The 10812-nt window shown below is 45.5% G+C and overlaps 1 protein-coding gene across 1 annotated transcript; it reads left to right on the forward strand.

Moving 5' to 3' along the window:
• The first annotated feature begins 954 nt into the window (after nucleotides 1–954).
• LOC148526800 (uncharacterized) lies at nucleotides 955–9599 on the forward strand. The gene is made up of 3 exons (XM_088469727.1): nucleotides 955–2238; nucleotides 8963–9290; nucleotides 9445–9599. Exons 1-3 carry the CDS (start codon nucleotides 955–957, stop codon nucleotides 9597–9599), a joined length of 1767 nt encoding a protein of 588 aa, XP_088325853.1.
• The last annotated feature ends 1213 nt before the right edge of the window (nucleotides 9600–10812 follow it).

The raw sequence follows: 10812 nt of genomic DNA on the forward strand, positions 1-10812 counted from the left end.
AATTTGAAGTATGTATTGGTTTGTACAGATGTGTTCTCTAATTGGGTCGAGGCATATCCAGCTGCAACTAATACTGCTGCATTTACTGCTAAGAAGATAGTTCAGGAATTTGTGTGTAGGTATGGTATCCCTAGAGTAACTGAAAACAATAGGGGTACCCATTTCACCGGAGATGTCTTTCAAAGTATATGCAAGTTAATAGGTATTAATAGTAAGCTTCACACCCCATATCGACCACAGGCCAGTGCCAAGGTGGAGAGAGTGAATGGTACTATTAAGAATAAATTAAGTAAAGTCATGGCTGAGACTGGACTGGGATGGCCAGAAGCCTTGCCTCTTGTACTCCATAGTATCAGGACCACTCCTAGATCCCCTCTTAATTTATCCCCATTTGAAATATTGTTTGGGAAGCAACCTCTTGTAATTGTAAGCCCTCAGGAAGATTTAAAATGTAACAATGAGGTTACAGTGAGGTATCTTATAAAAATGAGTAAGCAGCTCAAACAACAGCAACAGAAACTGAAATTGCTATCACCAGATATGCCTGAAATGAACTGTCATGATGTTGAACCTGGAGAGTATGTAATGATTCAAAACTTTTTACGTTCAGGTTGCTTGACTGATCGCTGGGAAGGACCATACCAAGTGCTACTGACAAGTACAACATCTGTGAAAGTAGCCGAGAGAGACACCTGGGTCCATTCCAGCCACTGTAAGAAAGTCAACGATCCAAAGGAGATCAAGATCGGAGGAGAGGCAGAAAACGTGGACCTGTCTATTGAAAGCCTGTTCCGTAAAAGCTATTAACTGTATCAGCAGCACCTGAACGAGGCTGGTAAGACCCTGGGTCTGGTAATAGAGTTTCAAATTATGACTGCTGTTGTTTATCCTTCCAGGGTTCATCTCATGCTCCTTTGCTTCGGGGTGTCCTGGTTCTGTGCTGGTGGTTAAAGAATGGAGAGAGAGGTCGATAACGACATCAGTGGAATGGAGTTGGGAGATGGAGATCTACTAACACAAGGGCGGTACCTGACCAATCCTGATACTGTTATTGTTGATAACCCTGATAGCTTGGAAACTCGGAGACAATGTGAAGGTTTATCATCTGAGGACTTGTGTATTTGTAGGATGTGTGGGTCCCTAGTTGATGAGAGATGTATTCAACGTTGCCAACCTGGGTATAAGCAGTATTGGGGTGGACATCCTTTAGAGAATTATCATACCATGGTGGGCCGTGTCCTTAACCAGACCAACTGTTGGGTATGCTCTCCTGTTCCCCAGGGACAGCACAATGTAGGGTTAGTGCCATTCCCCCTAAATGTCACAGAGATCTTAAAAACACTGGAAAAAGGAAAAACACTGGATGGGAAATTGTTGATGTCCAAACCACCACACTTTAGACTTCATCAATACCAAGTGGATAAATCCCTGTTATGTTTTAAAATCACTAACTTCAAGAGACCAGGAAGTTGGGAAGTAACAGGGAATAATCAGACAATGACTTTCTCCTTAAGAGCAGATAATGAGCCATTAAATTTTGAATTGTTACGCTCAATTAGATCAAGTGGGAGACACTTCCGGTATAGATACACACGTGGTGACACCCAGGATATGGTTGGTAGTGTACCAGAAGGGTATTGCGCTCAAGTTATACGTCCAGAATCTTGTTTTAACCAGATGGGAGAACCTGAGATAGGAACATTTGCTAGGGAAATGTGTTCCATGATAATGATACATTCTATCCCATACGTCCTCCCTGACGATGTGTATTTTATATGTGGTAGAAAAGCGTACAAGTGGCTCTCTCCGAGTTCCAGTGGTTTGTGTTATCTAGGAAAAGTACTTCCTGAGATCATGACTGTTGCACATCATGAAATGATCGGTATTCACAAGAACGTACCCTCCCCATATCTTCATACACAGTATGAACACAGAAACAAAAGGAATATGGTTCCTGGTGAAGTGCATAAAGCCACTCAGATGATTAGTGAAATGACTGGCTTTCAATTCCTAGTTGCACTTGATCCCACCAGGATCGCTCGGGGGTCATTACATTTTAAATACATACAAGACCTTGCCAAATTGATAGATAATATCACCGAGCTATACGATGATTCATTTAGATATACTGGAAAGGAGTTACAAGCGTACAAGAAAGAACTGGTCCAACATAGACTAGTGCTAAATTATTTAACAGCTGTCACTGGAGGGTATTGCATAACCCTGGCCACCCAGTTTGTGTCACAAGCCGTGGCAGCAGCTTGTTTCCCATCAGCTCGGGGCCTACACTGACTCAGAATCCGGTTCCACTGATTACCAAGCACCGGGGATGCTGCAGAGAGTGACTCATATTCCATAAGCTGCTGATTGGCTGCTCCTCCTATTTGTAGCTTCCAGATTCATTCCCCCTCGCCGGTTATAGAGTTTCCTCCTATAGCTCGGTCTGGTTGTTCCAGCTATCCTCCGTGATTGTCTACACTTCAGCCGCTGCTTCTATTTACCACTCTCCGTCTCCCTCCACGCTGCCTTCCAGGCTTCAGCAGGTAGCTCAATTATTCAAGACTGTTGTTCCACTCTGCTCTGAATGCTGTTAGCTTGCTGTCTGTTTTCACCATCCACATTCTATGCTCAGTGTATGCAGGCCCAAGCCTTTGGGTCCGTGCTTCCTCTGTATAATCAGCAGCTACAGCTTTCTCAGCCCTACTGTGTTTAATCAAACTGTACATTTACACCTGAACTATTCACCATCCACATGCTGTGCTCAGTGTATGCAGGCCCAAGCCTTTGGGTCCGTGCTTCCTCTGTATAATCATCAGCTACAGTTTTCTCAGCCATACTGTGTGTAATCAAACTATACATTTACACCTGAACTATTTTCAGCCTGTGTTATCCTGCCCTCCTGGCAGGCAACTCATCTAGCCAAGAAATCCTGCCCTCCTGCCAGGCAACTCATCTAGCCAAGAAATCCTGCCCTCCTGGCAGGCAACTCATCTAGCCAAGTTATCCTGCCCTCCTGGCAGGCAACTCACCTAGCCAAGAAATCCTGCCCTCCTGGCAGGCAACTCATCTAGCCAAGAAATCCTGCCCTCCTGGCAGGCAACTCATCTAGCCAAGAAATCCTGCCCTCCTGGCAGGCAACTCATCTAGGCAAGAAATCCTGCCCTCCTGGCAGGCAACTCATGTAGCCAAGAAATCCTGCCCTCCTGGCAGGCAACTCATCTAACCAAGTTATCCTGCCCTACTCGCAGGCTACTCTACAAACCAAGTTTTCCTGCCTTATATGGTGAGACACTTTTCCATAACATTATAACTGGCCAACTTTGTATCCTTAATTATAGAGCAGGCTCAAAACCCTGCACAAATCCTTGCCGCACAGATCCAAGTGCTTACTCAAAAATTTCAGGAGCTCTCTATAAGATTTGAGGATGTTCGGGCATCCACTCCTGGAGCCGTTCCCAAGGAACCTAAAATGAATCTCCCTGATAGGTTTTCTGGAGACCGTACTCAGTTCCTGAACTTCCGTGACAGTTGTAAACTCTATTTTCGTCTCCGACCTTTATCTTCTGGATCCGAGACTCAGCGGGTAGGATTAGTGATCTCGCTCTTACAAGGAGATCCACAGACTTGGGCATTTGGTCTCGCTTCAACACATTCTGCGCTTTTATCATTAGATGCCTTTTTTAATGCTCTTGGATTATTATATGCAGATCCTGACCGTAGTTCTTTGGCCGAATCCAAGCTGCGGGCTCTTCGGCAGGGAAAGAATCCCGCAGAGAATTATTCCTCAGAGTTTCGGAGATGGGCAGTGCATTCAGGATGGAACGACCCGGCATTGCGTAGCCAATTCCGCTTGGGTCTTTCGGATGCCATCAAGGACATTTTTGTCCAACATCCATCACCTGAGTCCCTTTACGACTTAATCTCTTCAGCCATCCGTATTGACCGTCACCTCCGAGAACGCAAACGAGAACGGAGTCTTTCTCTACAGTCGCCTCAGTCACCTTCCTGGCTGCTGGTGGAGGACTCTGAGGAACCCATGCAAGTGGGAGCTTTCTGGCTATCACCCAGGGAGAGACAAAGACAACGATCTCAAGGCCTCTGCCTATATTGTGGAGCTAGAGGTCATCCGCTGAAATCTTGCCCACATAGGCCAGTAAAAGATCGGGTCTGAATGTAAAAGAGGAGTTACATTTAGGCCTGGCATCTGTTTCCTCAAAAAATTTGTTGCTAGTTCCTGCGGTGGTACATCTGTCGCAATCCGTCCATTCCGTATCGGCGTTTGTGGACAGCGGTGCTGCTGGGAACTTCATGGACTTATCATTTTTTTCATTCCTTAGGTTTAGCTGCAGTTCCTTTACCTCAAGAGGTTCCTATTTGTGGTTTAGATGGTGGTCTGGTGGCTAATGGTCTTATCAAATTCAAGACACCACCTCTTCGTCTCTGAGTTGGAATTTTGCATTCGGAGATTTCTTTTTTGCTAATCCAGTGTCCTTTTGCTCCCGTCATTTTGGGGTTTCCATGGTTAATGTCCCATAATCCCGTCATTGATTAGATTATGGCGGATACTGTCAAATGGAGTACAGCATGTCAAAATTGCTGTTTATCTACACCCATCCGGACGGCTATCTCTGCTGTCTCAAAGGATCTTCCAGGACTTTCTGCTCAATGTTTTTTCTAAATCAAAGGCCAATTCTCTACCACCTCATCATCCATATGATTGCGCCATACAGCTGTTACCAGGAGCCAAGTTACCCAAGGGTCGTCTCTATTCTCTTTCCATACCTGAGAATAAGGCCATGGAGGAGTATATTGCGGATGCCTTGGCTAAAGGATTCATCCGTCCTTCTAAATCTCCGGTTGGGGCTGGTTTCTTCTTCTTCCAGAAGAAGGATGGGTCATTACGTCTTTGCACTGACTTTAGGGCATTGAACGAAATCACCATCAAAAACTCGTACCCTTTGCCCTTGATCTCGGTACTTTTTGATCAGCTCCGGCAAGCTTCCATTTTTTCCAAGATTGATCTGCGTGGAGCTTATAATTTGATCCGGATCAAGACCGGAGATGAATGAAAAACGGCATTCAATACGCATACGGGGCACTATGAGAATTTAGTTATGCCGTTTGGATTGGCTAATGCTCCAGCAGTCTTTCAAGACTTTATCAACGATGTACTCCGGGAGTTTCTTGGCATTTTTGTGGTTGTTTATCTCGATGACATCCTCATTTACTCTCACTCCATGCACCAGCATGTCCAGCATGTCAGTCAGGTCCTATCTAAATTGAGAGAAAATTCGTTATTTGCCAAGTTGGAGAAGTGTGAGTTTCATGTGGAGCAAGTATTTTTTCTTGGATATATTATTTCTCCTCATGGCTTCTCCATGGATCCTTGGAAAGGTTAAAGCAGTATTGGACTGGGTTCAGCCTACTACATTGAAAGGCATTCAACGTTTCCTTGGTTTTTCCAATTACTATCGGAGATTTATTGGCTCGTTTTCCTCCATTGTTGCCCCCATAGTAGAGTTAACCAAGAAAGGTGCGGATGCTTCTAACTGGCCTAGTTAGGCAGTTCGGGCCTTTGAACATCTCAAACTTGCTTTCACCAGCGCCCCTGTTCTCAAACATCCGGATCCAGATCTACCTTTTGTGGTTGAGGTGGACGCCTCTGAGATTGGGGCAGGAGCTATTCTCTCTCAGAATAATCCGTTGGATGGCAAACTCCATCCATGTGCATTTTTTTCATGTAAATTTTCTTCAGCCGAGTGTAATTATGACGTTGGGAACAGGGAGCTGCTTGCCATTAAGTTAGCTTTTGAGGATTGGAGACATTGGCTTGAAGGAGCCAAACACCGGATCTCTGTCCTCACCGACCACAAAAATTTGGCATACATTGAATCGGCCAAGAAGCTTAACTCCAGGCAAGCACGATGGGCATTATTTTTTACCAGATTTAATTTTCTCATTTCTTTTCGACCCGGATCTACTAACATCAAGGCTGATGCATTGTCCAGGAGTATCACTCGTGTCCAACAGGATACTGTGATCAAAGAATCCATCATTCCTAGATCTTGTATCCAGGTGGCTTTATCTCGAAATTTGGCTGAGGATCTGTCTGTGTGTCAAGAGGATTTGACTCCTGGTAGACCGTCCAATCGCCTGTTTGTTCCTGTATATTTGAGAAAAGCTCTCCTACAGGACTTCCATGTGAGACGGGCTTTCGGACATCCAGGCATCAAGATGACCATTGAATTAATGTCTCGTGCGGTTTGGTGGCCGTCTTTGGCTTTGGACGTTTGGGAGTTTGTTTTGGCATGTGAGGTTTGTGCTCGTAACAAGGTTCCTCGTACCCCACCATCAGGATTACTGCTTCCTCTTTCCACACCAAAAAGACCCTGGACACACATTGCGATGGACTTCATTGTGGACCTTCCTCGCTCTGCTGGCTGTTCAGTTATTTGGACTATCGTGGACCGCTTTAGCAAAATGATGCACTTTATTCCTCTGCCCAAATTGCCATCTGCCAAAGAACTTTCTGTCCTCTTCTTGGAACATATTTTTTGTTTGCATGGTCTTCCCTATGACATTGTTTCCGACCGTGGGACACAATTTGTTGCACGGTTTTGGAGATGTTTCTGCACTGCACTGGGTATCAGTCTCAGCTTGTCTTCAGGATATCACCTACAGTCTAATGGGCAGACAGAATGTGCTAATCAAACCCTGGAGCAATATTTATGGTGTTACGTCTCAAAATTCCAGAATGGTTGGGTGTCTCATCTTCCCATGGCTGAATTTGCTTTTAACAATTCCTGTCACTCTGCATCTTCAGTTTCACCATTCTATTGTGTGACGGGCCAACATCCTCGGGCCAATTCATTTGATTTGTCATTCTCCAGATCCTCTGATGCAGGGACTGTTTCCAGACTACGTGGTATTTGGGCCAAGGTGCATCATAATCTCCTCAAGGCATCTCTCCATTCTAAGAAATTGGCAAATAGACATCAGAGGCCTTGCACGTTCAAAAGGGGGGGACTTTGGAGCTTATTCAGAGGCGGCCGTACGGTCTACGACCACCTCGATGTTTTGCCAGTGCGCATGCGCACGAGGGAGCCGGCTCCCTCGTGCGCATGCGTGAGACCCGCTATGACCGACAGCACTGGTCGTAGCGGGTCTCTTTCCAAAGGGGGCGAGCTGTCGATGTTGATTGACAGCTCGCCCCGTTTGGAAGGCGGGCCGGGGGGTGGCAGCCCAAATGGAGGTATTCCTATGGGAACGCCTGCCATTTGGGGGAGGCCCCACTGACAGGGGGAGGCCCCACTGGCAGACAGAGCCAGAAGCTCTCCGGGGCTTACAACAAGTGAGACCCTACCCTAGGGTCTTGTCGTAAGCCCCGATGGTCGCGATGGTCTCTGACCATCGCGACCATCACCGGAGCGGTCGTTAGAGCTGTGGGTGTTAACCCACAGCCTAACGACCGCAACAGAGGCGGGCGGTCAGGATGCAAGTGGCCGCCCAGTTTCTGAGCGACCGCTTGCATCCTCCGACCACCTCTGAATGAGGCCCTTAGTGTGGCTGTCCACTAGAAATATGAAACTCCGGCAACCCTCTCACAAATTGGGTCCTCGGTTTATTGGTCCTTTCCGGATCATTTCTCAAGTTAACCCAGTTGCTTTCAAACTCCAACTACCAAATTCATTAAAGATTAACAACACTTTTCATGCCTCTTTATTAAAGCCAGTCCATAAGTCAGATAGATTTGGGAACTGGAGTTCTTTCAGGCCTGCTCCGGTGGTGGTCCACGGTCAACAGGAGTTTGTGGTTGAGAAAGTGCTGGATTCTAGAGTATCTAGAGGTCGGTTGCAGTTTCTGGTCCATTGGAAGGGCTATGGTCCGGAAGAACGTTCCTGGATTCCAGAAGATGCCTTACATGCTCCCAGGTTGAAGAGGATGTTTTTTCAGGAATTTCCCTTTAAACCAGGCTCTGGGGTTTCTTCAACTCCGCGTCAAGGGGGGGGGGTACTGTCACAAGCCGTGGCAGTGGCTTGTTTCCCACCGGCTCGGGACCTACACTGACTCAGAATCTGGTTCCGCTGATTACCAAGCACCGGGGATGCTGCAGAGAGTGACTCATATTCCATATGCTGTTGATTGGCTGCTCCTCCTATTTGTAGCTTCCAGGTTCATTCCCCCTCGCCGGTTATAGAGTTTCCTCCTACAGCTCGGTCTGGTTGTTCCAGCTATCCTCCGTGATTGTCTACACTTCAGCTGCTGCTTCTATTTACCACTCTGCGTCTCCCTCCACGCTGCCTTCCAGGCTTCAGCAGGTAGCTCAATTATTCAAGACTGTTGTTCCACTCTGCTCTGAATGCTGTTTGTTTGCTGTGTTTTCACCATCCACATGCTGTGCTCAGTTTATGCAGGCCCAAGCCTTTGGGTCCGTGCTTCCTCTGTATAATCAGCAGCTACAGCTTTCTCAGCCCTACTGTGTGTAATCAAACTGTACATTTACACCTGAACTATTCACCATCCACATGCTGTGCTCAGTGTATGCAGGCCCAAGCCTTTGGGTCCGTGCTTCCTCTGAATAATCAGCAGCTAGTTTTCTCAGCCCTACTGTGTGTAATCAAACTGTACATTTACACCTGAACTATTTTCAGCCTGTGTTATCCTGCCCTCTTGGCAGGCAACTCATCTAGCCAAGAAATCCTGCCCTCCTGGCAGGCAACTCATCTAGCCAAGAAATCCTGCCCTCCTGGCAGGCAACTCATCTAGCCAAGAAATCCTGCCCTCCTGGCAGGCAACTCATCTAGCCAAGAAATCCTGCCCTCCCGGCAGGCAACTCATGTAGCCAAGAAATCCTGCCCTCCTAGCAGGCAACTCATCTAACCAAGTTATCCTGCCCTCCTCGCAGGCTACTCTACAAACCAAGTTTTCCTGCCTTATCTGGTGAGACACTTTTCCATAACAGTTTGGTGTTAAGTGTTGCACCTACATCACTAATAGCACTAGTGACCCAAAGGAGGTGATAGACCGGAAGATGGACGAAATTCTGCAGCTGAAATGGGAATTTCGTAAGAACCATAATGCCTCAGTGGCTGAAGTAGAGGAACAGGTAGAAGAGTGGTCCTCTTGGTTGAACCCTTTTAAATGGTTCTCGGGTCTAGGAGAATGGCTTAAAGGACTAATTGCAAGCGTAGGAAAACTCCTGATCCTAGTATTAGTAGTCATCTTATTAATTGGCATGTGCGTTAGATGTGTTCCTGCGGTTATGAAATGTGGGAAAGGTATTTCTAAAGGTAACAGGGAAACTGAAATAATGATGGTAGTTACCCATGATGCTGTGAATACTAATGTAACTAATACCCTACATTATAACCCTGAATTAGAGTACGATCTAATGATTGCTTGCATGTTGCCATGTATGATAAAGTATTGTCAATGTTTCTTTAGGACATCCTAGTTCAAATGTAGTCTCCATTTTTCCCCCACTCGACCTTCATAAGCTTCATGAGTTCCCACATCCTGACAATGGTCTCGTATATGATCCGCTGAGTGCGTATGAGGGCTGTTGTACCCCACCTGGAGATGCACTACTAACGGTTTAAATGACCACACGGAGTCATATCGTTAAGAACATTGAACAATACTTTATAATACAGTGTCCACCTGAAATAAGATCCGAATGGTAGTAGAAGCCCCATAAGAATGCGTACCTTGTAATGATGTGATTTGGATTTGTTTCGCAGTGCATAAAAATGTTATTAATGCTATTTCAAAACATCTTAAAATGAAGTCTCTACATAATTCAAGGCTATCTTTATGGGTTAGGTGCATCCCCACATCTATCCAATGATCATGATCATATTCTAGTATCTGGTCCGTGGTCTGCGCATAAAGTTAGTTTTATGTCCTTCCCCCTGGAGAGCTTTGTTGATGGTTAACAATTACCAACTTAAGCCATCTCATAAAAATAACATTGACTAATATTTTATAGTGTATGGCTTGACAGATTAAAATTATAGATAATTGCTTGCGTATGGTGATAGCGTATAGTTGCTATCAAAGGGTGGACTGTTGAAGCCAAATAGATTGTAAGCAATCGCACAATTGCGCATAACCCGCTTCACGATATTCATCGGACGATTTGATCATCCGCAGTCACTTCTTAAAATCATTCACGCTCCCGACGCACATTTGCGCACGCACCCATGCGCGATCCCAATACGCATGCAATCATCCAGTAGTGCACGCATCCCCATACAGCTGCCCCACGCCATATTGTGAATGGCACACTACGCTACTCTCCACAATGAACTGTGTCCCATTCTAACAATAATCCAATGCTGAGTACACCAAAACATAATTTACATTTACCAATGCACAGTGCTAAATAGCGCATACAAAAACTTCAATAACATACAAACTGACACAGCAAATGTCCATATAAAGAATATTATATTATAATAGGATGTCGACCGAATGATATATGTTGAACACTAGATATATGATATCTGACCCCAGGAATGAGATAAACTGGTCGTGTATGGTACCTACTGATTTCCTTGTCTCCACAGGATTATGAATCAGACAGCATGAATATCAGAGGAAACACCGACAAGTTATGAAGATCTGGAGGATTCATATTATTTACTGTACAACTTTGTATGCATTGGCCCTTTGAATTAACATACCTAGGACGGGAGATTAGAAACAATGGGATCCTCTAACATAGTTCAGCCCCTAGTGACACCAAATGTATACTAACAATTGAAGTGCTGCATTTACTGTGACTCATAATAAAGGCCAATGAGCTCGCTT

The sequence above is a fragment of the Taudactylus pleione genome, unplaced genomic scaffold (assembly GCF_031769625.1).
Source record: "Taudactylus pleione unplaced genomic scaffold, aTauple2 ptg000093l, whole genome shotgun sequence".
In the NCBI taxonomy this organism is placed as follows: Eukaryota; Metazoa; Chordata; class Amphibia; order Anura; family Myobatrachidae; genus Taudactylus; species Taudactylus pleione.

Coding starts and splice junctions, on each gene's coding strand:
- LOC148526800 (XM_088469727.1), top strand. CDS start 955: ATGGAGAGAGAGGTCGATAACGACATCAGTGGAATGGAGTTGGGAGAT. Junction 2,239..8,962: donor TAACCCTGGCCACCCAGTTT/GTGTCACAAGCC, acceptor TTTCCATAACAG/TTTGGTGTTAAGTGTTGCAC. Junction 9,291..9,444: donor TGGGAAAGGTATTTCTAAAG/GTAACAGGGAAA, acceptor ATGTTTCTTTAG/GACATCCTAGTTCAAATGTA.